This window comes from Dromaius novaehollandiae, chromosome 1 (genome assembly GCF_036370855.1).
Source record: "Dromaius novaehollandiae isolate bDroNov1 chromosome 1, bDroNov1.hap1, whole genome shotgun sequence".
NCBI lineage: Eukaryota > Metazoa > Chordata > Aves > Casuariiformes > Dromaiidae > Dromaius > Dromaius novaehollandiae.
Window position 1 is genome coordinate 10265850 of NC_088098.1, and position 25376 is coordinate 10291225.

General features: G+C 35.6%; 1 protein-coding gene across 1 annotated transcript in view; it reads right to left on the reverse strand.

Moving 5' to 3' along the window:
• The window catches only part of FBXL13 (F-box and leucine rich repeat protein 13), a 98599-nt gene that overhangs the window by 61688 nt on the left and 11535 nt on the right, over positions 1–25376 (reverse strand). Inside the window, exons 6-9 of the mRNA XM_064505255.1 lie at positions 23604–23713; positions 21583–21690; positions 10061–10156; positions 6952–7087 (exon numbers count right to left, since the gene is read on the reverse strand). Of these exons, the coding sequence (XP_064361325.1) occupies positions 6952–7087; positions 10061–10156; positions 21583–21690; positions 23604–23713 (450 nt within the window). The remainder of the gene's footprint in view (positions 1–6951; positions 7088–10060; positions 10157–21582; positions 21691–23603; positions 23714–25376) is intronic.

The window sequence follows — 25376 nt, forward strand, 5'->3', positions numbered from 1 at the left end:
CCAAGCTAACATGGCAGACAAACAGGAGATGCTGGATTAAAACTTTGGTATTCCCAGCTCTAGTCCTACTACTACTCTCAGATCAGTAAGAAATATGGAAGTGCAAGATAGAGATTCAGAGGCAAAATTTTAAATATCTGTTGGCTATCATGGAAGACGTTCTGCAATGCTCCAGGGAGAAAAACTGTTCTTTCCAAGCTCTGCACAGAATCACAGAGTTCATGGATTCCTCTGGTGCTTCAGCCACAAGCCCCAAAAGTCACATACTTTGTTTTAAAAGTGTAATACAGAGCACTGAGAATAATTTTATGCCAATGTGAAAAAAACACCACAACATAAATGAAATATTCATACAATATTAAGGATGGTAGGAGGGCCAAGGAATCCTTAAGCAAAAACACGGTGTAATTCATTGTATCCCTTCATGTCCCCCATCATTAAGATGATGAATCTATTTAACATTGCTTTACTGATAAGATGAATAATTTATCCATCTCTTTTGCATCATCTTTTCAAAACTTTATAAGAAATACAATACTATATTACTCATTCCTGTTCCTGGGAATATCTTAAGCATTATCTTAGGTATTAAAGAATAATCCTTAGAAGATGGAATACAGATGAGATTCCCATTTGGCCAGAAATATTCACTAGATGGGGCATTTTCTAGAAACCTTTGGAAGTGCCAAAAGAAAAAAAAATCTCTCATAGGTAGTAGCCAGTATTAAGTGAGCTTCTCCTCCTCCTCTCAAACTCTGGGGGATTATTTCAGTACAGAATGAAACTACTGGGAATGACTAAAAAGGACAGATAATGGAACCGCAACAGAACAGCTGTTATTGGCAGCACAGCTAATGGAGAAAACCTGAGTTGGAAAAAATTAGTTTATGAACCATGTTAGGTTAATTTCTGCAGACAAAGAGTCAGTGTTCAGGAAAAAAAAAAGAAAAAAAAATAGCTAAAGGTAGGCCAAAGTCAGAGTACAAAAGGCAGTCCATGAAAAGTATAGCAGGAAAGCTGGGTGAGAGGTCTCTGACCTGTGTGGTCAGCAAGAGGTCAGCAGTTGGAAAAGCAGTGGAGTCAGACTGAGGACCACAAGCAGAGGCCTAACTGCTGTAGATAAGTTCATAGGCCATGGGGATTCCTAAATAGGTCACAAAGTGTCCCTCTTAGGACCAAGACTAATACTTGGGAGTAGCAGTGATAAAGACAACTGTTCAGTAGAAGCCAGAATTAAGGGCAAAATCTGTAAGTGAAGCCTGTAAGTCAAGTTTACTTCACTGTAAGTAAAGTCTCCATCAACATGGAGACTCTGAGGGATTGTGTCTCAACAACTGTCTTGCAAACGAAGGTTTCAGTGTGGACTTGTGTGATCAGTGTGGTCTCAGAAGCTCCACGACGATAATAAAGTGACTTAGACAATATCATCAAAATGAAACTGAAGTACTTTAGATGCATCTGTCTAGATCTCAGATAATCAACAAGAGAAAAGGCTTTTTGTAGTCAAAAGAAGGATGGACTGAAAAGTTTTGAATGTTAGAATTATCCTTGCCACTTTTTCTGTAGATGGCCGCTAGAGCTTTCAAAGAGTAGCAGAATTTGTATACTTTTAAGAACAATCTGCTGTAATCCTTACAGTCTGAAGTTATTACATATTTCAGATTTGCAATGGTACTGCAGAACTTTCATAAAATAGATAAAAGTCATTCAAGTGGTGTTTGGAACTCTCAGTCTCCTTAAAAAAGAGAAAAAGCCCTCCTGGAAAAGTGAGAAACTAGCAGGAACCTATAAGGCTTTTCTAAATGGTCAGCGTTTTCAGAGACGCAAACTGAGGAAGTGGTAGAATAGACAGTAATTGCAATTGCAAAACTGTAATATAAGAACACATGAATGGAAATAATAGATTGGGGCAAGGGTATATTAGGTGTGTTCTCCTACAGTGACTAGTAGCAAATGCTTAGAAAAAAGACTGTATGAACAGGAAAACCATAGAGACTGGGAAGAAAATAGAGCACAAGCAAGGCAGCCCAAGGAAAGAGACAAAACTAAATTTGGAAAAAATATATAAAGGAGAAAATGATTTACAGTTCGTCAAAAAAAAAGTCCAACATTATAGGGTTACTTGCTGTTTCTCTGAGTTTCTCTGAAATTTTCTGTAAAGTAAAGCATGAAACACCAGGAAACACCCCCCATGAAACACCACAGCCACAAACCACAATTTAATCTTAGCATTTCTTAGTCTGTACTATTGAATTACAAAGGCCCTAGTGGCATTTCCATGTCTAGAAGAAAATAATGGGCCTTCCTTTTCCTTCCTATGCTTTTTAAGTCCTTTCTTTCAGTAATTTCTCTCTTAATTCCCCTTCCTTCTCTGTCCATATCCAAGAAGTAATTTCACGTGATCGTGTTTCTTGTCTTCTTGATGCGCAGAGTATGTCCTAAGGGATAAACCACAAAACTCCAAAGAAGCAGTTGCCCATCTACAATGCACACGTTAAACACAAAAAGGATTCTTTTGCTTTGTTTGGATGTGATGGGATGAGAGAAGAATGGATAGGTCTGTCAATAGTGTGACTAGTATGGGGAATGAAACAGAAATCTTCAAATAGCTCTGAGGAAATTTTAGCTCCTGCATTAGGAGTATGAATGGCAACTTTTAAATGCAACTCCCAGGCACACATGGAGGTCAAACGATTCTCCAAGATCACTGAGTGGGTGGAGTAACACCACAAACAGCTGAGCTGTAATCCATGCATCTCATAAAATCTTTTTTTTTTGGCACAACAGCACACTCATTTGCCAACAACAGTTTGAGCTGGAAACATACGACATTTATATGCAGAAATTAAACAACGACTATTGTATCATGCAAATAACACAAAAGTTGCACTACATAAAAATAATTTAAAAAATTTCAGCCAATTAATTTACAAAAGAAAAATATAAACTTGGTTACCCAGCCAAACAGACCTAAAAACAGCTAACATCAGTGCTGTTTTACCATTAACAATAAAAAGAGGTTGCCAAAATCTGTGTAATCTTGGATTTGTCTGGAAAGATGAAGTCAGAACTGTAGTTTGGAGAAGTTAGAATGGAAAGGTTCATAACATCTGTAGCCTGTAACTGAACAGACAATTCAGTGCAGATTGTTAGCTGAAGAAATGCCAATGGAAGAGAATTCCAATATGATTTTCAACCATCTAAAAATGTTAGAGAAAATAGTTTTGCAGCAATTACAAACCATCTACAAGAGCTTCAAAGCAACGGCACAAGTAGACTGTATGATCAATATCAATGAGCTTTAAAAAAAGGAATATGTTATTAATCCATATAGCAATTGTACACTGATATTAATGTATTTCATTCTCAAAAGGAATAAATGGATATTGTCAAAGTTAGAAGAATCAGTTTTATATAACAAAGTTTTCTAAACATTTGTGGACAATTGTATGATTCATGGCAATTAGGTTAAAATCAATAGCAGTAATTAGATGAAAATGAGTATAATCTTTGATTTTGAGCCTACTGAAAACATAAATTTTCAAGAAAAATAGAATGCACATAGTTTGTAGATACACAGATTGAATTTAGTGTTTTGAACGTATAAAATACATGGAAATGGATGGCAACCAACAACCTCTGCTGATACTTCTAAGTTAAATTATTTCAACTAGATACAAATCAATTTAAACCACCTGATAGAAAAGACGGTGATTACATAAAGTTTAATGTTAGAGCAACTGTTCTTACTTCTTGCTAGCTTTGATGAATGCTGTTTTCAGGCCTTCCATCTTCTAACCTCATCTTGCTTATCTTAGACCACTATAGCTGCAACAAGACCTGCCTACTACCTGTATATTCATATACAGTTTGCACTGTATGTCATGCATCTCAACCAGAGTTATGACAGCATAAATTCTGATCCTTTTTCCTGGCTTACAGCAGAAAAAGCTATAGGGGATAGTTTATTTTCTATATATTCCAAATCTCTTTTTCTGACCAACAATCTAGCAAAAAGTTCTCTCTTTTAGCTTTTTTTCAGAGTAGCACAAACCATGATTCTCTTTTTGTCCCTAGTTGTCATCTTCCTTCTCTATCCAGCCTCTCATCTTCTCACATCCATGCAGCTCTAGTAGAACAACACTTAGTTCTCTCTGAATTTTCTCCCCTCCCCACTGAACTGACCTTGTAGAAGGCCTGTTTTACAGAGTTGCTTATATTATTTAAGATACATTATTCCAAAAATAACTGTTCCTTTACTTTCATTCTAAATTAAGTGTAGCTATTATGTATACCAGTTCCAAGGAGACTTCATCTAGTCATCAATATATCAGTGGAGTTTATTCAAAATACTAGTAACATGTAATACCTTCTGGAACTATCCAACCTTCAATTTAAAAAATTGGTCTAATGTACATTATCCTTTTAAACGATATCCTTTCAACTGTAGCATACAAGCTAGAAGCACTGGTTCCTCAATAGAAGAACATCATTAGAAACATCTCATCCAATACCTCCACACTTAATATTGTAGTGGAATACAATAAAGACAAATAGCACGACAAATGTAATGCAGTGCAATTTTAGATTTTATACCAATACACACTGGCATGTTTTATTAACAATAGCACTATGTCCTAATATAGTAACAAAAGCTTTGTTATTCTTTCAAGGAAAACTTATTTAAAAGGAAAGATTTCTCTGATTTTTTTTTTGGTAGACTGATGGGTATTAAAGAATTAAGTGAAGCAAGCAACAATGTATCTAACATTCTCAGAGAAAACAGAAATTAAGTACAAAATTCTAAATATATTACTATGGAATGTAAACAAAAACTTCTCTGGAAAGAGGAAACACTGGAAAGCGAATATTAGAATATATATGATTTTAGGTCATGTTACACAGTAAACATTACTATGGTTTTAGGTTTGTAATCAAATACATAAGGAAAACAAAATCATGAAAGCATTTAGCATTTCTAAGTACAGCCCCCATAAGGAGATGACGTGACTGTGTATGAATCATTTTGGCTTGCTTGCTTTATTATCTGCCAGAGTCCATTATAATATTAAATTAAATTATTTTACTAAATAACTTGCAGGCTGATATAACTGAGAATGTTATTTTTTCCTGTGATTTGAAAGCCAAGACCATGATCAAATATACCTTTTATTCTTGGCCAATTGTGCTTTTCCCTCACCACTCTAGAGATCAAATTGTTCTCACCCATAATTACAAACATCACTTTCTAAAACAAAGCAAAATACTGAAATTGTTATATGCTGCATCAACAATTTCAGTTGTGTATTATCTGATTAAATAATAAATGCATTAAAATCTCAAAACATCAAAATACACTTTTTATTTGGAAAATAAAAACTTTTAAACTCATTTGCATTCAGTTAAAGTGTAGACTAGAAAGGTCAACGGGTTACATTTTCCGTTAGAGAAACACTGAAGTAAAGCTATGCCAGCAATCAAAAATATTTCTTCGAATTTTGCCCAGATGTAGCAGAAAAAAATTTTCCTATGAAAACACTACCAAGGTGTTGTAGCACTATGCATGACAAAACGGCTGAACATGTTAGGATGCAGGTAACTCCTAATGAATCAAGGGCACTTTGACAGCTGGTACTGAACCTTTAACACTGGTCATAAAGGTATTTTATTTTTCCTGCCCAGTTCTGTGCTTAGCAGAGCTATTCAAGCGCTTTGCAAAAAGATTACTGAGCTGATACTACTGCAAAATGCTGTCATGATGGGAACTCCAGATCACATGGTCACATGTACTTCCACATAAACTGTCAGGAAGGACTATGAGGCTTTTCCCATATCCAGGGGAGCTTTGCCTTGGCAGTAGCATCAAACGCCTCTTATACTTTGTGCTAAAATTTGAAGACTACATTTGGACCACTCTGGGATTCTCAGTTACTTTTACCTTTGAAAACGACTTCCAAAGATCAAGAGCAGACAAAATTTGACTAGATCCTAAACTCTCAAAAGCACAGTATACATTGGATGTTACACAGCCAGTTCCCCCAAAAGACTTTCAGAAGTTATTATCTCTAACTGAAATTGTCCAAAGTAGGAACTCTCACTATGGACAATTTCAGTGCTGCTCTCCACCAAGAGCTGTTGTAGAAGGGTCCAGAATACTCTGTTAACAGAGGAGGAATTGAAAAAAACAAAGATGGACCAAAATGATCCAAACCTTGTCTTTAAAATTATGATGTTTGAGGTATTTGTCTTTCAAAGTTGGCAATACTGCACATAGACAAATTCACATTTTACTAATCTATTAAGCTAGTCCCTATTCTGTAGATGCTTATTTTATTTTCAAATTAATTGTTCTCCAATGTTTTTCTTCATCAGCAAAAAGTATTACTTAAACAGGCATCATGCATGTTCCTTATTTATTTTGAATAACTGGCAGGCAAGCATTTTCCCAATTATTCTACAAGGTTCTAAGTGTTTATAATCAGATAGTATAGATCTTTATGAATCTGTTTTTCACCATTTTTTTCCAAAAAAAGTAATTTCTTTGGGGAATAGAGACTTCCCAGGAACCACATTTCGTGATTTAAGTTGTCATGCAATATCATAGCATTTTACATCTGAGTGTTGGAATAATTATCTCAGTATAGTTGGATTTTGGCATTCTGATACATTTCAGCATATGTTCACATTCCAAACTCATTTGTCATAATATAGTCACAGCATTTATGGGATTCTAGCAATGTTCAGTCATATGGATAGTATTGGGCCTACAGACTGCAATGAAAGATGGGGAAGGCATCCGAAGTAATTTAACAGATCCCATACTCATATTGCTTAATTATGGCTGGACCTATAGAGAAGAATATAGGGTGCAAAATGGAACAACAGCTAAGAATACAGTGAAGATAATTCATAGACAGAATTAAAATTAAAAAAAATATATATAATACTTACTGATACTTTTAAAGCTAGGCCAGTGAAGAGAATAGCAACCTCGAAGATTCAAACGAAATACATAAGGACGCCACTTCTGCAAAATATTTACTACTATTTTGTCCTGAATTTTGTGCTTTACTGACGAAAAATTGATCTAAAAATTTAAGCAATTCATATATAATTCAATATGTAATTATTAATAAGTAGTACATACAAAACACATAACATTATGAAAATCACTATTAAAATAAGTTCCATCTAAACACTGAATCACAAAAGTCTGGAAAACACAGAAACATCTTTTCTTTACAACATAAAAATCCTACAGAGCTGACTAACAATACTCATACATAGAGGAAGCATGTGTTTACAGTCTTTATGGAATTAAGCCTAGTTTTCACTGCCCATAAATATAACTAGTCAGAAATATCTTTTGCAAAGAAAATTGTCAGACTTTAATTTTTATTTTACTTGTTTCCTTTAAGATGCATAAAATCTTAAAGATGTTAAAGATTTTTTTTTCTAGTTAGCACTCTACTGATATATCAAGATGTCAAGAATGTGTAATCTATCATCTTAGTTTTACTAGAAGATTTTTTAAATGATTTAAACTGCAGATTGGGGATGTCTGCTCTCTGCTTAAAAAAATTATTTTTTCTAATGTCTATCAAAAGTTCAAGGTTAAGAAATTTTAACAAAAATACTAGAAAATAGTTTTTGCTGGCTGACTGCTAAGTGTTCGATAAAGAGCAGAAAAGCCAAAATATAAAATTTTCATAAGAAATGTTAAAAGCCTCTCCTTTTTGGAGGAAGACTTTCTCATGCCTTCTTTGTTCATAAAAAAAGCCATAAAGAGCATATACACTTATTTTCCTTTTGTAGAACTTGTTACTGCTACACTGCATCTGATTTTTTAAATTTTATAATATACATTCATTACTGAAATAGTTAGAAAAATCAATCATGATTATTCATTCAGAATTGTTGACAGTGGTTACAGTGCCAGGAAGTTAGGAATTCAGGACTTTTTCCAGTTTTTCCACTTTCTTATTTGGATTTCGTTCTTCTCAAATTAAAAATATCAGAAGTTTTAACCTTAGCTTCATTAAGATCACGAATTTATCGCAGTAATTTAAGATAAGACCACACGAAGACTTTAGCCATCTACAAGTAGGGCACCATGATATCTTTTAGGTGCTGGTGATTCAACAGTGGTAGATTTGAGCTGGTAGATTCAACAGCTCAAATTTGAACAGTGAGACCCTACAAAGTATACATAACAGCTAAGAACATCAGAAGGTCAATTTGGAAAAACTCAGAGAACAGGCATCTGCCTAGAACCAGCAAACAGGAAAAGGTAAGCAGAGATGGGGAGTGTTCTGGAGCTTCTTTACCTCAGTCAGAAATGCAGATACATGCCTCCAGCTACCTGGGAAGTAGAGCCTGGTGTCCCACTCAGAACAGTGTAGTAGAGCCAAGTTGAGAGCTCTTCTCAGTCTCACAGGGCATGACTCTTGCTCACTTTCTGGATCCCAAATGGATCTCCTCAAGTGAAAGAGAGGTGCCTACCATCAGGGTCGCAGGTGCACTGACAGGATCTGCAACCTCTTCTTCCCAGGGTTTTAGCTACCTCAGTTCAAGATGAGCTCCAATACAGTGTAGCAGTGTAACCCTGAACAAGAATGCTGTGAAAACAGCTCAGCTGTGAGAAAGAGCTGTGAGAAACCTCATTAGGGGCTTCCTCCCTTGACTCAGAAGCTGCATTTAAACTCAGGCCTTTGCCCTTGGTCCTTGCCTCAGCTGCGCTTTAGGCATGCCTGTGCCTGCCGATGTGCCTAGCTGATCATGACTCTCCCCCTGACTCTTGAACTTCACCGTCTGGCTTGACCTCGGAGCTGCTTTGTCACTAGAGACTTGTCTGGCAATTGCTGGTGGGTGGCTGATCCTGGTTACTCTCACTGGACCCACCCTGCTCTTCCTACTTGGGTTCTGCAGCACCATCCCCCTTGTCCGTGCAGTACTGCCCCTGCCTGTCCTTCTGTTACCCTTTGCTCCTGGCTCGCCTTCCCTTGCAGATTTCACAGCAAGTTTCACAGGTCAGGTAGTTTTTGGACAAAAGAGTATGAATCTGCTTCACCCAAAAAACTTTTCAGTCCACAAAGGAGATGCCTAGCAAACTAGACATCTCCAGAGTTATGCAGAAGCACAGGGTTTCAGGACTGTAATTTTAGACCTGAGTGTCTAAAATCTGACTAAATCCTGCTTGATGTGCCCACGCACTTTTAAAAATCTGACCTTAGTGTTTATTTGTGCTGCTGACAAATGGCTATATGTGAGGCAATGATACAATGGCAAAAGTAATGTTGGTCAAGGTATCACTGCTAGTGATAGCACCTCAGCACCTAAGGAATGGACATCTTTGAGGCAGTCCTTCATAACTGAAGCCTCAATAGCACTGCTGAAGGCAATAGCAAGCAATGTGACCATGCTTTTAAGTTCAAGGCACAGACCGGCTATGTCAGGTGTGGCCTTTAAAGCAGACCATGATGGCATGGTCACATAATGTGTATGAGATAGGCAAGATGAGAGAAATGTGTGTGCCAGGGGCACTTGGGATGTTAGGGTACAGGAAACAATGCAGTAACATGGACACTGATAGTGGTCTAGAGATGAAAGGCCCACACCAACAACTCTAAGACTTCATTAGTATGGAAGTGAGCTGGTCTGTACCACTTGTTCCAGGGACCACAGGACTCTTCTAGAGTAAACAGAAATATGCTCAGAATATCTGTAACTGAGTTTACATTCTCCTTCCACAGTAGTCATATAGTGCCCTTGTAGACTACAGAGGGAGCCTGAGACACTTCTTGTCTAAATTTAGTGGGCTATAGCCAAGCCCTAGTGACTGATTCTCTTTTCAGTTACGCTGGTTTTATGATGTACCACAGACAACTTCATTTAAATTGCTCCTACTTTTATTCATGTGATTGGGTAGAACAGGTCAAATTCTGAGATAAATAATTTGTCCTAGATCCTTAGCATACTTGAAGTAACCTACTTCCTCGTTTCACTCTTTTTTTAATGAACAAAATAGAAATAAAATATTGAAAGTGATTATGTTACTTACATCACTCCATAATGAACTGTTCTGAGTTAGCAGCATCCAGGTTTGACTAACTTGAGCACATCTTGCCAGATCAACTAAATTTACATAACGAAAAATCTAGGTTGGAAAAACAGAAATGATATTAAAAATTGTTCAGTAAGAATCACTGCAGCAGTAAACAATGCACATTCATCTATCCTAAAAAACAGAACTATTTTCAAATTAAAGATTTCTTTCTTAGGACTTTATTCCACATCTTTTATATCAGAATGTCATTAACATCCTTAACAAAGAAAATGAAAAGATGGCTTTGCTTAAAAGTGTGTAAATTCAAGCTGTGATGGAGAGGACAGGGATGAGTTCCAAAATTGGAGATTTTTCATCAGCAGTTCATTTCATTTGTGTTAACAGAACACTTGTTCAAGCACCTCTCCTAAACCTATTTGAAACAATATGATTTCGAACAAACCTTTGTAGATTAAAAATAGAACTTTAAAATTCAAATTTGAATTACCTATTAAGAGAGTTTTTGTAGTTTCTACCTCAGAGTTCTTTTTAATGTAACTAGTATACTTGGTAAATATTTATATTAAAGACAGTCTTGTAATATTATGGTAGAAAAAATATAAAAGCTATCCCAATAGTTCATTTCTTGCAGTCAAATATTCTAAAATGTACTGCTGTCACTAAACATCATTTTGAAAAAGGAAATGATTGTGGCAGCGTAGCATTCCAAAAAGATTTTGTCATGATAGATAATCTCAGATAAAGCAAACCGAGACCACAAAAGTAAGAGACTGAAAGAATATTTGCTAAGCTTCTTCCATAGCTCCTCTCCTGCCATTTTTATGACCAACTGTGAAACAGTATTTCTGCTAGTAGAATACTAACATTTTCCATTTTTCAGCTTAGAAGCTCACTAAAACAAAATAAGGGAAAATACAATAAAAACATTTTCAATGCCTTTGCTACATAAGCAAATATGTATTATATTATAACCATCTGAAAATGTAATATACATTTAAGTCTCAAAGACTAAAGGCATATGCAGAATTTTATGTAAGACATCAGGATTATTTACAGGCAAAAAAATTCCCATATCCCTAAGCATTTGGAGAACTGAAGTACTATACCATATGCTGAAATATAAAATTAAATATCTGATAGGAACCCCAACACTTAAAAGGTGAAATTGTAAGAATGAAAAAGAAATCACCTGAAAGAAACATAGTCAATAAAATCTCACTTTTTTCCTAACATGACTATTATATAAGCAAAACTTCATGCCTGTAATGTACTTACTTTCATAACTGCACAATGTATCAATGGCTGACACCAACATAACTCTTCAAACTTTATGTGGTAATTGCCAATACAAAAAATATATAAAAGAATTTCTAATTTTATCCTCTAATATGTCACTGAACAGAAAAACTTTTTTTAACATACATGTTCATTCAGTTCAGTACTTATTAAGATATGTACCTCAATAATAAGATGTCAGAGTGAAAACCTACCAAAGAATCGCAGTGTTTTACAGAACAGTATTTCCATATTACCTATTTAACATTTCATACAATGTCACATAAAATAAAAATTGTTTTGCATTATATCAGTACATGGAGTATAATTTGAAATATTATCCAGAAAAATGAACGCATACCATGTCCAGAGTTCACTCAAACTATATAGATATTAGACCAATCTTGGGTCAAATACAGGCATAAGTATTGTGCTCAGAAGGAATATACATAAAGCCTTTGCAAAAGTAAGGAAGTAATATCAAATTTTGTTTCACCTCTGGTAATCAGGCTAAGAAGTAAAGAAATAGTGACTGTCAGTGCAAGTGTGGAGTGTGTTGATTACCAAAGTACAGGTTATCTTGGTTATACTGAAATTTATTTTATAATAAATGAGTCACTGAAAAACAGTTAGAATCAAAAGGGGATGATTTAATAAAATGACTTGTTTCACAAAAGGAAATATTCCTTCCTTAAGAGAATCTTCTATCCTTTCTGTACTATACGCAATCCTACTGAAAGGAACAGGATTCAAAAATATACCAGTTGGAGTCCATTTTTATCATAGAGACTAAGTTCAATGAAAATAAATAAACAAAAATATTATGAATGTTCTACCAGGATCTAAAAGCATTTTCTGTTTCAACCTATAAAACCTATCCAAAGGCTATACTTTATCTAGAAAAAGAAAAAACAGATAGGAGTATCACTGACGTTGTAACTTTTACTGCCAACATTTCATCACATTAATAGTAACAAATTCAAACAATTGGCCTGATCCTCAAAATCTGCTGTCCCACAAATAATCCTTACTCACTAAAGAAGTTCAGTGATATCAGCAGAACTGCTGGTATGAGTTTAAAAAAAAATCCAAATTAATACAGACTTGCAGAATCAAGGCCAAACTGTTTTTTCCAAAATTCTAAGATACCTGCAAAAATGTATTAAAAATGTACTTAATGTTTCCTTCTTGTACATAAAAATACACTTAATATTCCAAATATGCAGAATATTTTAAGAAGACTGATTACTAATGTTACTTTATGAAAATACAGTAATGCTTGTGTGTATATTAAAATTGCCTGAACCTGCAGATATGTAAAAGTAATTAAATAGCACTGTGTAACTTTTGACTATACATTTTTTAAATTTTAAGCAATATTAGAGGTTGCTGGGACCATAGTCTGATTAGCTCTGGAGTCAGTCCAGTCAAGCTGTAAAGGGGGATTCTGTGAAATATTGAAGATGATTTCGGACCATTTTTCATACCTAAAGATTTAATGCAACATCGTTATTTAATACCATTCTTGGGAAAATAAATCATACTCTTGTTAGAAAAAATTATTAATATATTTACTGTTGTACTGAACAATAAAACAAATTTGAATTTTCTTAATACAACATACAAATTTATTCATAAATAAATATTATGTGTGCCCAATTCTTCATTGTATGAATTCCTTCCATTTTGTGCCAAACTACGTAGAACAAAATCCCTATTTTCAAGATATTAAGAAGCCATGCCAGATATCCCACATATTGTAAAGAATTTTGGAATAATTACAAAAAAAGAACACAAGTGCCTGTTCCTCCAGTAGATTACAAAACCTTGCATTAGCTGCCTGAGCTCTATATCCAGGACATGAGGAAAGCCAGCTATCTTGGGTTTAAAAAAATGAAGCACTGAGCAACTTTAAATGAGCCAATTGCTGCAGAGAATTGTCTTATATGTCTTCATTCTTTGTAATTTAGATACCTCATTCAGGGCTGCAAAAAGATATTCTCCTCCTCTGAAAGTCCCCGAATTCTTCCTGAGGGCAAGCGCTATCCATTCTTTCAGAGAAGTGCCTCAAATCTTTCGCAGTTCTCCCATTTTATACAACAATCTAGTCGCTACAGCATTTCTGGACCTAGATTCCAGGCTCTGGCCTGGATGATTGAGCCTGTAAGTCCTAGGAGGTGTCTCTAACCAAAAGGATAACCAAATAAGGGTTGGTTATCTCCTGTCCTATATAAGAATTATCTTTATTCAAAAGGAGTTTAATTTTCAGTGGACCACAGAAGTTGTATAACAGTAAACATGACAGTCTGGAAGAATGCACCAACCTGTCAGTTGTATCATGCGCTGTTGCAACCCCATTTTAAAAAGTGATCACGACTCCATTTTATATAGAGCCTAATCTGCCATATGAATTTGATAAACTTTCTCAAAAGTTTAAAGTATCAGTGAAAGAAGCTTTAGAATAAATTAAAAAAATGAATATAAGTAAGCAGTACCAGATGATAACCACCAAAAAATTTAAAATGAAATAGAATGTGAAATTCTTGAAGAACTGACTGAGGTACATAATCTATTTCTAAATAGGCATGGTATTAGAAGACTGGATGGTGACAAATATGATACCAATTTTATAAAGAATTTAATGTAGGAAGAATTAGAAGAGCTGGAGAACTCATCTTTGGTAAGCCTGACTGAACAAACACATTGAAACTACAGTAAACAGCAGAATTTAGTAGATATATAAATATGCATGTTATACTAGGGAAGAATCAACCCCACTTCTATAGAGGGAAGTAATGTCTCACAAATCAATTACAGTTCTTTGAAATAATCAACAAAGCTGATGATACAAGTAATTCTATTTATACGAGGTATAAATAAAATCTCTTTGAAAGCTGAGCTTCCGTAGGATAAGAAGGAAAGTCCTCTTATTGACTAGTAAATGATTTAAAGATAAAAAACAAAAGCTACAGATAAATCATCAGTTTGCACAAAGGAGGGACATGACCAGTAGTGTTTCACAATACTGTATGCTAATAAATATGTGAACTCTGAAGTGACTAAATTTGCTGAGGATACAAAATGCTCAGAGTGATCAAATTCAAGAGCATCTTGCAAAGAGTTCCAAGAAGGTAGTAGGATATGGAGGGAATGGAGACAAAATGACAAAAGAAATTCAATGACAATAAACACAGAGTAGCGCACAGAGTGGAAAACAGCCTTAACTGCAGATACACAATGCTGGGCTTTAAATCAGGTGTCTTCACACAGTGAACAGATCTTGGAATCACTACATGTAGTTCTCGGAGGAAGTCATCTCAATCTGCATTAATTCTCAGAACTGGAAACAGAACGTTAAGTATTAGGAAAGTACTAGGGAACAAAACAGGAAACATCATCTGACACTTATATATATCTGTGGTGTGCTCCTATCTTCAATGTTTCTATCTTGAACTCCATATAAATCTTTGGTCACGCAGAGAAATAGGAAAAATGCAGAAAAGGGGAACAAAGACAGTCAGAATAAGGAACAATTCAATTCAGAATAGGATGTCAGACAGAAGATACAGGAAGATGCACAAAATTACTGAAATCACGAAAGAAAAATCTTATTTAGAGAAAATTATTATTCAATTCCATTTCTTAACAGAAGAAATACAGGCACCAAAACAACTTATCAGGTTGCAATTACCATTAGGAAGAGGATACCAAGGCTGGTGAGCCATTGGCTGGACCACTACAGTTATACTCATGTTGTATACTGAGTGTGCACTGATGACATCTGTCAGACTGCTCGGGGAAGCATGGCACCCTTGCATTGATTTCAGAAACTTGACTCATGAGAGAAGTGCCATGCTACGCAGGCTGGAAAATTTTCATATGTACCCGGATAGCCAGGTCGTTGTAAATGCCTAACTGCACTCTGAACACCTTCAGAATACAACAGAAGGTTCTTGCAGGGCTGGACGAAAGATGAAGATTATGGATCGCTACAGTCAGACACTTAGGTGACTCAGTAGTATTCTGCCTAAGCCCTGCCTGAAGTGCCTAAATCCTGTATAACTGCTACATTGCCATGACCTGGTTATTGAGCAAACTCTGGATTTTACAAACACAATATATGTTGTACAAAAGACATTCAGTAATGCTCTGACGAATATCTTGTTTGCAAAAGCTGATGCAACAAATCAAAATAAAAAAATGCATTAAAACCCCAAAGAATTTATAAATATTTTCCTATGAAAATAAGCCTCACATCACACCACTGAAATTTCCAAGTGGCTGTTTCTAATTATGTCTCCTCAAAAGATTAGGCTGCAGAATGTACAAACCTCAACTTCTTGCCAAGCAAATGAAGTAATTGCACGGTAGGACTTTGCACAGGGATCCTGGCAGGCAAACCATGGAGACAGTAATGTTAACTTTTGCCACTTGTATCACATATAAAATTTATCTGAATGGAAATGGTGGAATCCTGTGTAATTTCCTAATCCAATACAGTATTAATTTAATGGAGGGAAAATCTATTTTAAACACAGTTCTTTTAGGCTGCTGTTATACATCATCTGTCTGAAATAATCAAAAAAGTAGATTTTTCTGGCTGTATGTTTTTATTCTGGAATCCTGGGATTTTATTATGGCTATATTAATTTTAAAGATATTTAGCCAGTTCATAATGCAGTTAGGTACTTACAAGGATTTTTGAAAGCACATAAATGTGTAGCCCCTTTTCAATAACAAATGCCTTCTACAAAAGCCCCATCCTTTTAAAGACTTACATCCCATGATGATTATAGTTGGATCCATCACAGGCTTACTAGCTGAAAGTCTGACTGATTTGGACATTTAGACTACTTCTTTAACTTCAAAACTTAATCTATCTTAAAATTCTAAGGAATTTTGATGTAGATCACAAAAAGTATTTGAAGAAATGGAACTACATGATTTGTTAGAATGAGAACAAAAACATAGGATGTATTACTATTATTGATAAGGCCTAGTTTCTTCATAGAAGAAAAAAGCAAGGATTTTGATCTGACACTCTCTGCTAACATTCCTCTGAATTTTCAGTTCTGAAATGGTCTGTTGTAATGTTAATTTCACGTAAGATCAAGATTAAGCAGCCAGCTTGAGAGCAGCACAGCCACTTTCTGTCAATAACACATTAGGGTACTATGGTGCTGCTGACTTTTATAAGAAGCTGTACCAAAAAAAGGTGAAATTTAAAAGCAAATGATTTACAGCTGGCCCTGAAGACAGATCTTATTCCAGCAGCAAATATAAACTGACAGACATTTTTTGCATGGGAACAGAACAGAAAGCTACAATAAATGATAACATAATAACAGGGATATACCAAAACAAATACCCTGTGATTTAGAAAGGAACCAGTGCCAAATATCCTCCAGAGGGCTACAGACAATAAAATCTCATTACTCTAAGTTCCACAGCTTTGAGAAGTCCAGGCACGCTTTATTTTCCACAGTCTGTGAATGTTCAAAGTAAACACAAATTCTACAGAAGCTACTAAAGAGAAACAAGAAAGTAGAAACAGCTTTAGCTGCAGAAGGATCTGATGCTCTTAGTATGAATTAAAATCACGGAGACCCTAAATCAAGATTCACGCACTACGGAAGACCTTGGCTCAATCTCCTCCTCTGCTCCTGCCTTCTAGGAAGACATCCTAACCAAAGACCAGAGTCCTGGCGGAGACAGCACCCACTAACAATCTCCTGCTGAAGATGTTGCACTGTATCTACCAAAAAGCAAACATGAAGGTTAATGGAGGCAAGAAAACAAAGAAAGAGTGACCAGACTTTCTGCAGCACAGGGTTAGACACATACCTATTGGGAAGCTCTAGATTCTTGACAGTAAAGAGAGGAGCCTTTTTTGTACTTACAGTACTGAACAAAATAGTGAAAGCTCAAGGAAAAGAAACTAATACTGAGGAGACTTCTAATAAAGGAGAGTACCCTAACTACTACCGGGTGACAGAGGCACCCAGATTTGCACTTCTGTCTGGATCAAGGGAGCTGTATTTTTTTTAATACAAAATTGAAGCATTTCGAACAGAAGGATTCAGGTATTCTTTCTCTATAGCAACAGTTCTCAAGTTTTCTGGATAACTCCCTTCTTTTCTGTAATAATTTTTGTTCCCTCTGCACTTTACACATACATAAAGCCACAATTTTTGGCTTGCCCCACAGACCCACACCCCCAGCTTCCAGCCTACATATCAACGACAGCAGCTGCTGCACTCAGTATACTCTGAAATTGCCTGGAGACGCTCAGGCTAGACAGGCAAAGAATTGTTTCATCGATGGATCCTAAGAAGCTTAAGCTTGAGACAGGCCCTGGAACTCACTGAACACTTTTAACCAGCAAAATCTGGAACTGCTGCCGTAACAGGGTGATCTACTATATAAGTACACTGCTTAGATATAGGAGTTTTACATTTCTTTACCTTTACCTGTGTGCTCAGTCACAAAAAAGAATTGAGATAATAGTGCAGATTCCTGAATGGACATCCTGCTAGGTAAAGAACTTTCTAATTTATCAGCTGATTTCTTTGCAAATACTCAGAAAATGTTATCCTTATTTACTAATTGTTTCCTGAAAATCTGAGAGATATCGATCACTCTCTAGTGAAAAATCCAGCAATTTTACTACAACGCTCTTTTGGCTAACAATCTTTAATGAATTCATCTTATCCATTGTTGAAGTTGGTTTTTTGTTTTCTTTCATCTCATGTTGCTTCTACTGCATTAATGTAGTTGTTCTTAATTTCTTTTATGGGACACAATTTCCTTAGCTCTAGCTTTTGGATTTTAGATATATACGACATGTAAATACTATGTAAAATAATGAGAAACAAAAATAATTCATCTTCCTATAATGACATATCTATATATGGATCACAGAAATAAGGCTTGAAAATTGTGTGGATTGTGCAATTTGCTCTTTTTTTAATTTTCCAGTCTATTATTTCTTCAGCAAAAACAGTACAATTCTCACATTCTACTTCATTCTCCTCAGAATAACACACAAAAATATACATTGTAATGGGACTTGTGTCAGGGCTGGCAAACTACCTTATATTTCAGCTCCAGACGTCAGAGTTGTAATTGCTCTAGAAATGAAAGACATCAGTGTTTTCTGCTAAGCCACTAACGCAGCTCTTGGCAGTACATTTGATTTATATAGGTTATAAATTTAATTTTATATAAAAACAAAACAGAAAATTATACAATGGATTTTTACAGCTGCTGTGTAGCCATAATCAAAAAGTACGTCTACATATCTCACAAAAGCTGCTATTCTTTTTGGTATGTTATTACTAAGATTCTGGTTTTCTTGTACATAGAGTTTATGTATGTGAGGCCTGACTCTCTGTGGCAAACGCACTCACAAATGATAAAGCAGCCTTAATCACTCCTCTATTCCCTTCTCAAAGATTGAGAATCCCAGAAAAATAAGTTTCCAGTACACAAAGAGGATAGATCATGGACTCTATCCTCTCGAACGAACCACAGATAAGATAAACAGTGTTCTTTCTTGTTTGAGATACTAATCACAATGATTTTACTCCTAGGATGGGACACAGTTCACAGATTAAAACAGCTAAACCAAGGTGCTTATCTGCAGATCCCACCTACAGCCACATTTGGTCAGTCATTGAGCTTTCAGCTCTCATGCAGAATCTTGTATTTTGAGATCTGAACTGAGCTGTCTTAATCTACAAGCTGTCACACTTCTTGGCAGAAAATGATCTATGTATTTGGAAATTAAGAATCCTATATATACAAATAATAAATTTGATAGAAAAACCCTACAAGGTAGGCATCCAATCCAAAAGCTTCTATCAAAAAATATGTGGAATAGAGACTTTATAGGTACCCAACACGTTTTTGTAACAGAGACGATTCTCACACAAATAATTATAGAAGAGTAAGTGCCAATGTATGTTGGTAAACCTAACCCGGACAACTCATAATATATCCAATACAGCTGTAAATAACTTTAAGCTGTAATTGTGATAATAAGGTTGCCCTGAGAAAAGTACCTTTCAATCAAAATGGAAGTGCCTTAGGAGAACAGCAATCAAATATATAGCTATGCCAAGAAATTACCTCACCTCAGGAAAAATTACCTGGCTGAAAATTAAGGTAACACTTCTCCAGCTAGAAAGAGGACATTCCTGGTCATAATTATCTTTATCCCAAACAACCTAGACATCTTCCCACAAGTAACTGTAAAGTTTTGTTCTTCCTCCACGTGTAAAGTTTGGATTCTCCCTGGATGGGTGAACTTCAGATGAATACATTGGTTTATACGTAACTTTGAACAATGTAGGCTAGAAATGGGGATGTGGCGTCAAAAAAGGGTAACCTATGAGGACGACCTAAAACACCATATATTGAGCTGATGAACTGGATGTCAAAAAGACAGGACTCATGGATTAACACACAAGAAACAGATTTCTCCCAAACTGGAAAAAAGCAATGATATTGTGCATTATGGAACTAAGAGAAAGACTACATTATTTCATGGTTTTTAATGAAGAAAGGATGCTAATATGCATCACAGACCTTCTGAAATCTTGAACAATTATGTATAGGTATGACAAGTTTGGTACGTATAGAGGTATGCAAGCTGTCTAGGTCTTCAAGGGTGATTCCTGCATAGCAAGGGGACTCAGGTGTTCAGCTGTGACACACTGGGAAAGTCCAAAAACCACTCATAATATGGTACTGTCTTATTAGGGATAAGAACATTAGGAGGTGGCAGTGCAGATCTAATTTCATTCATTCTGCTACTCATACAGTAACCGAATCTCTCCCTCTGTTTTATTGGTGTTCACACTTCTATAGGGGGAAACACACTTCTTGGAGTGCACAGTTTTTGAAGAAGAGGTTCACACTAGACATTCTTCCTTAACTAGTAACAAAGTCTTAGTAACTAGACGTATGAGTATCACCATTACCAAGTTCAGCCCATAGCTGAATCATTTAATAGTAGAAATTCTTTGGGTACTAAATTAGCCAGTATTAAGGAAATAGCACAGACTAAGCCCCAAGGATGCACCTAGCCAAAATAAACCAATCTCACATTCACGAAGACCATATGCACCACCAGTGGAATCCATATGGATGACATAAAGAATTAAAGTTGATTTGATAAGGTCTGTAAACTATGGCCAAGATCTGGCAAAAGCTTACAGATTCAAGATTCCTGTGACTTCAGTGGCATTATGCACATGCTTAAAACTAAATATATGCATTTGGTGTTAGGCTTCATAGGATAAAACTGAATTTTGAGCACACTATAGTCCATAATATTTAAAAGAAAAGTGTATCAAGTTTTTCTGAAATGCCATTTTCACATTTTTGTGATTGTAAATTAGTGGAGATACATGCCTATGAGAAATTAAAGTTTATAAGTAAGACATTAAAGATCAAAACATTTTAGCAGTATTTCCAATGTATCCTTCAATGGCACTTATTTTCAGTAATGGACCTTAGTCAAACTGGGCTTTACAACTGAAGGCTCCATGACCATTAGTTAATAAACATGTCCTTTTCCTTAAATATTACCACAAATTAAGCTCTACCGATTATACAGATTTTTACCAACTTGCACATGAAGACTCCCGTTTGGCCAGAACTTCTTACTTCTGGGTGGAACTACCTTCTTTTCTACAAGTTAGCTTATCAACAAGCTTTCACGCTCTAAAGTGAAAGTAGATTCTTTATCCCTAGTCTTGCTTTCTGAGCTAGCAGCTTTTACTGTCTTCCTGAGTGGCATAATCTCTGTACAGTCCTCTCTCTATCTTTGAGAAAATAAACTGCTATCACTGCTGGGGCTTAGCTTACGATCTTCTATCTGCTGCAAGCAAGTCCCTTTACTTCTCTCTGGCGTTCCAAGCTCTACCTCTCCTAGAGATTTCCTGATTTCATGTTCTTCCTTTCTGATTCTCCCTATTTCTCCTTTGGTCTTAGCTCAGAGAAATTTCTCAGTATCAGGATGGGGCATTCAGAATGTGATAATATGATCAGCTGCCACTGAAGAAAGGAATAGCATTACTATACTTCAAAGGATCCAGCTGTCCTGAAGTGCAGCAGCCAGAACAACAGGAACCTTCTTTTCCATTGCACAGACAGCTTTTGAAGCAAAACATAATATATACTGTAAATTAAATATACATAACACATTATTTATTATTTTTAGAATACCAACAAACCTTTAATAAGGCTTCTTCTGGTAAACTGGATGTTTTACATTTAACAGATTCGTAAGTAAGATCTTCATTTGAATCAAAACAGCCTTCCTGACCTTTCTTTACCAAATTCTGCAAAAAAGATGGCACAAGAGAAATACAATTTTACCTTAATCCCGAGTTCAAACTTTTAAATACATTTAAATGTTCAGAAATATTATCAAAAAAGGAAGTTAAATTTGCTAAATTTAACTACATATTTTCAAGATCCCATATAGTTACACATCTGTAAACACTTGTAACTGCTATTGCCAAGGATAATTTTAGTTTTAGGGTCCATCTCATGATTTTGAATTGTAGCAATACAATATAGAAGCATAGGAGACAATCTACATTTCCAAACTAAAACATTGTATACACTACTTTGTGTACACTATATGACAGAAACATACTGTTAGAGAATAGAAAGGAGAAAATATGGAGGAAAGGAAAAATTAGTAAAGAAAATGGGAAAGAAGACGACAATGGGAGAGACCAAAAGAACAGAACAAATGCAGATAATGAGCTTTAGATTATAATTTGCCATTCTGAAAAATTATTTTGCCCATTAGTAGTAGCATAAGTCCTTCTGGCCCATTAGGTTTACTTCTTATCATCATCATTACTGGCCTAATAATGCATTTTAAAGCCAATTAGAGTGTCATCTCAGATGCCCTGCAGTATCCTAGACTCCCACAGAAGACTGGCAGTTATGACACAGGACTTGCAGATAATTCTTGCACTTCTTGAGCACTGGCTTAAGAATTGATGGAGGCCTGCCTAGTCTGGCCTTGCCTTATCCTGGGGCATACCAAATTACATCAAGTGCCTATGTTTAGGTAATTTAATTGCACCCAAAATGCCTACAAAAGTGCATACTAATCAAAAATGTGAAGAGATTCAGCTATATTTTTTGTTATATGTATTCTAATCTAATTACAGAAGTCAAACCAGTCCTTGTAACTGCTATTAAAAATGGAAAGAATTTCAAGAACATTATTTCTTAGGAATGTCCTGCTGTCCTCCAGAAACAGGACATCTTTTGTTAACCCAGTCCAGTCAGACTAAAATTTGGGGTATTTTAAGATACCAGCAAGAAAACAGATTAAGGAAAAGGTATGGGAGGGACAAGAAACAAAACATTACAAGTTAGAGTCAACCAAATAATTTTAGGGACTAGGGAAGAAGCAGGATTGATGATAGGCTTACTGCTCTGGGAAGGATGTGACAACTGGTGCTTGGCAGCCAGCAAAGGATTAATTGTGCATAGGTGGTTTTCATTCTGACCAACCACCCTACAGTAGGCGAACCAAAAGGACCCGAACAGTGGGAGAGCTTTGGCCGTGTGAGTGCAAGTTTTGGAATCCCCATGTTATCAGTCCCCATACGGTCTCTCCTTAGCATCCCACCAAGCTGCAGCATGGTTTATCTTTTCCTGGAGAAATGTCCCCAGAAATTACAAGAGCCTTACTTCCCACAGTGAGGCCAGATATGACTGCTGGGAGATGGGGTGTATGGGGTCCAGAAGCGCACACGCAGCTCTATTCACTGCAAACGCACATGTGATGTACACTCCCATTTTGGCTACCTAATACCTTTTGGGAGGGGATGGAGTTACTGAGGCTTCCCCTCACTCTGCAGGGATCTACACCTTTTAGATTCTGCTAGCTGGGGTCTAGAGGCATCATCATTATTGGCAGTCCCAAACAGGAGATGGACATCAGCCACATGATCCAAGCTAGATAAATTGCTGATAATATATGATAACACTCAACCATTTTTGCTGCTTAAGATATGACCAAGCTTTTAGCCATAAATTGGCATCTAGATCACATTGGCAGTGGTCTACTTCTATAACACTGTAAGTACTAAACAGTAGTATTTGCAGGAGTTCAGTAAAATGTTTCATTTAATATTGATAGAGCTGTTTTTCCATAACAGTTAGAATTTATGGAGATAATCTTTAATCATTGAGCTTACAATATTAGAAACATTATATTGCATACCTCAAAATAGGCTTTTGTTTTCAAAGAACTGCAGGCCTCTGCATGCCAAGCTTTTAAGACAGCATTTAAAGATATTTTATTAAAGATCTGTTGTAGTCTCCTTGTTGCCACTGAAAAACATATTTAATGATAACCAATTTGAGGACCATAATTAAGAACAAGTGTGTCATTTAAATGCCTTAGATGAATGATTGTTTACCAAATTACTTTTCAATAGTTATTCAGTTTATTTTTTGTAAGGATATAAATAACAACTTTTTATGATAGATAAAATTAAAACCTTTACAATAGGATTCCAAGTTAGGAAGCAAAGCAAAAATAGGACGTAATTCCATTTTATTAGAATTCCATATAAGACATTATTGATCTACAGCTTGATTTACCAAAGCCAGTAACTTCATAGGACTTGAAGCTGCAAAATGTATACAGACCTAAGTGAAATAAAATATAACTTCATAAGTTTAAAAATGTTTTGGATAGCACAGAAAGGAGTATATTCATACCATTTGTAGATGTCACTTGGACTGGAGAGGGAAAGAACTGTGAGCAATTCACAGGACACTATTCAAAATGGTCTTGACAAAGTGGAGAGGGAGTTAGAAGTCATAAAACTAAATTTAGTAAAGACAAGTGCTAAGTGTTACACTTAAGTGTTAAATGTACAAAAAAGCACACAGGATATTTGGCAGCAGTACAGTGGATAAAGATTTGGGGTTATGAAAGACCACAAGCTCACTATGAATTAATACAAACTAAAAAACATTACTTTTGAGGGAAGTTTGAAGGAATTGAGTTTTCTTTAGTCTGGGGGAAAAGAGTGTGCATGTGGAATACTGAAACTGTCCTTCTATATATAAAAGGTGTTACAAAGGCAATGGAAATAAAATGTTCTTCACAGTCATTCAAGGAAAGACAAGAGGAAATCAGTTCAATTTTCTGAAAAAAAGTCATCATTCAGAATTACTTTTTCTTTTTTAACCTTGTAAAAAACTACAAGCTACAAAGAGAACTCAGAGACTCTTCTTACTGGAGATTTTTAAGAACAAACAGCTGCTTGAGTAATTAGTTCTACATAATCCTGTGTCATGGACCAGGGCTATGCTCGACAAGTGTGGCATGCAGTCTTCTCCTTCCAAAACAGTGATTAAAATGTAAATTTTGAAACTTTAAATATACACTATAGCATCACTTAAAGTAGCTATTATTTTTAACAAAAAGGCATCTTGAAATTCAACTGCAATAAACTAAATGACTATAAAGGAACATTTAAAATCTATATGTGTTTGTGAAAAAATACCAGTGTGTCTCAAATCCAGCAAAATATGCAGTTTTGACAGTATATTCCTAAATTTGTTTTCTGTTACCTTAGTCATGTTTAAATGTTACATGTTCTAGGGAACATATTGTATGATATTACTTAATTACGCACTTTAGTAAGTGTACACTTTACATTTCAATTATACACTTTAATAACTTTTTATGCTATGCAACCAATAAGGTACAGAAACTGGAAAGATTTGCAGGGCAAATGACTGCAAAATACCATCAAATTTTCATTATCCAAAAGACCCATGGGAGGCAGGCAAAATTTCCCAGGATTGGATGGGAGGGCCAAACTGTATCTACATGAACATGCTCTGATTTTAATTAGTTGGGATCTAACAACACACTGGTGGCAAAACTAGTTTAGAAATTCCTAGTCCCTTTAATCCTTTCTCACAACATACTGTTCACTCCTGGACTTTTGTCACAGATCACTCCTTCCTTGGTTGT